Consider the following 2302-nt stretch of genomic DNA (forward strand, 5'->3'; position numbering starts at 1 on the left):
AAAAAAAAAAAAAAGTATAAACCACTGTGCCTGGTTTTCTGTTGGTGTTATCTGAATAAATCACAGTTTTACACAAAAAGTATAGTTAGTAAAGGAGTGCCCTTAACTCTTATATTTGTGCTCCAAATAATAACCTTTAGTTTTACTTTTTCAGTATTGATGTGGAAAACAGTTGTAGACTATGATTCAGGCTATCTGCAAAATACGGAGAAGTAACTAGGAAGAAGGGAGCTGAAGTTTGGGAATGATAAACTCGGGTTCTAGGGGAGAAGGTGGAATGTAGTAGTATGTTCTTTAAATTTGATTTTAACTCATTTTGCTTTCCTCAGACAAACAAGAAAACAGGACAGCCCATGATTAATTTGTACACAGACAGGGAAACTGGCAAGCTGAAAGGAGAGGCAACGGTTTCTTTTGATGACCCACCTTCTGCTAAGGCAGCTATTGACTGGTTTGATGGTATGTATGAAGAAACTGGGGGATGTGCAGGAAAAGGCACCTAGCCTTAGGAAGTAGGCCATGTTTTTTGAGGGTTATTTTTATAGTCTTCAACACTTTATTTTAGCTGTAAATTCAGTATAGTCTGGCTTTTGCTTATGTCTCATTAGTACTTTTTCAGGAACGTAGAGTCTTATATTGTATGAAATGTGTTTTTGGATTCACAGGACTTAAAAGGATTTTTTTTAATACCTCCTTTGTTTCTTTAGGTAAAGAATTCTCTGGGAATCCTATCAAGGTCTCATTTGCAACTCGCCGAGCTGACTTCAATCGGGGTGGTGGCAATGGTCGGGGAGGCCGAGGTCGAGGAGGTGAGGATCTCTTGTCTAGTGGGGTACAAACAAAGGTGATGGAGGAGAGTGCAGAGGTTGGTAAGGGCTTATACGGAAAAGGTTAGATTAACGGAACTTGACAAGCAGCCCCATACTTTTATTTGCACTAGGACCCATGGGCCGTGGAGGGTATGGAGGTGGTGGCAGTGGTGGTGGCGGCCGAGGAGGATTTCCCAGTGGAGGTGGTGGTGGTGGAGGACAGCAGCGAGCTGGGGACTGGAAGTGTCCTAATCCGTGAGTGAAACTTAACTTTCTTTAGTCCTCTTAAGTGCTTTGATATTATGGTAGAGCTGTGTGGATGTTATTCTTTTTCTTTTCTTTCTTTTTTTTTGGTGGGAGAAAGAATGTTTAATAAATGGTATTCAGACAAATAGCTATCTGTTTGTAATAAAAATAAAATCAGATCTTTAAATTTTGTACCATGTAGAAAAATACATATATTACTGATAGATCCAAGAGTAAAATATAAAAATGCAGGCTTGGTGCCTGTAGCACAGTGGTTATGGCATCAGCCATATACACTGAGGCTGGGGGTTCAAACCCAGCCTGTGCCAGCTAAAAGCAATGACAACTACAAAAAAAAAATGCAAATACTCAAAATTCTACAATTTTAAGGGGTTCACAGACTTTCTAAAGCTCATCATCCATGGATCCCAGGTTATTATCTATAAAAGGAACTGTTAACCATAACTTCTAGTAAAATAAAATCTCAGTGCCAAATACCAAATGTATTTTCAAGATTTAAGACACACACAACAAATGAACATGTTATTAACTCATTGTTACAACTTTATAAAATCTCTAAACTGGAACTAGAAACAGGCATGTTAGTACAAATGGACAATGGCTTAAAAAAAAGTACTAATTTAAGTTTGAGTGCATATTATACAAGTGAATTCATGTCTGTTAGCCTTTACAAATTTTATTTATTTTATTTTACTTTATTTTTTTAGAGACAAGAGTCTCTTTTTGTCTCCCTTGGTAGAGTGCTGTGGCATCACAGCCCACAGTAACCTCCAGCTCTTGGGCTTAGGTGATTCTCTTGCCTCAGCCTCCTGAGTAGCTGCGACTACAGGTGCCCGCAACAACATCCGGCTGTTTTTTTGTTGCAGTTTGGCTAGGGCCAGGTTTGAACTTACCACCCTAGGTATATGGGGCCGGTGCCCTACTCACTGAGCCTTAGGCACCGCCCGGCCTTTAGAGATTTAAAACTAAATCTGTAGTACTTAAAATTCATCATGTACAATGTTATTCTCAAACTTGGTTAAAATAATAAATACAAATTATATTTAATGGGAATAACTACAACATACTCAAATATCTAAACATAATAGGAATTCTATATTAAAATGCAATACCTTCACTTGTATTAATCTCGTATATAATGGAAAAAATACTCACAGATAATTATTAAGAATGCAAATATAGGGCGGTGCCAGTGCCTCAGTGGGTAGGACGCTGGCTCCATATAC

At 38.3% G+C, this 2302-nt stretch overlaps 1 protein-coding gene across 1 annotated transcript in view; it reads left to right on the forward strand.

Moving 5' to 3' along the window:
• The window catches only part of FUS (FUS RNA binding protein), a 12547-nt gene extending 11430 nt beyond the window's left edge, over positions 1-1117 (forward strand). The window contains exons 10-12 of the mRNA XM_012808895.2: positions 330-459; positions 708-809; positions 941-1117. Of these exons, the coding sequence (XP_012664349.1) occupies positions 330-459; positions 708-809; positions 941-1068 (360 nt within the window). The 3' untranslated portion in view covers positions 1069-1117. The remainder of the gene's footprint in view (positions 1-329; positions 460-707; positions 810-940) is intronic.
• The last annotated feature ends 1185 nt before the right edge of the window (positions 1118-2302 follow it).

This window comes from Otolemur garnettii, unplaced genomic scaffold, assembly GCF_000181295.1.
Source record: "Otolemur garnettii isolate 467f Iridium unplaced genomic scaffold, OtoGar3 scaffold00096, whole genome shotgun sequence".
NCBI classification, from domain to species: Eukaryota; Metazoa; Chordata; class Mammalia; order Primates; family Galagidae; genus Otolemur; species Otolemur garnettii.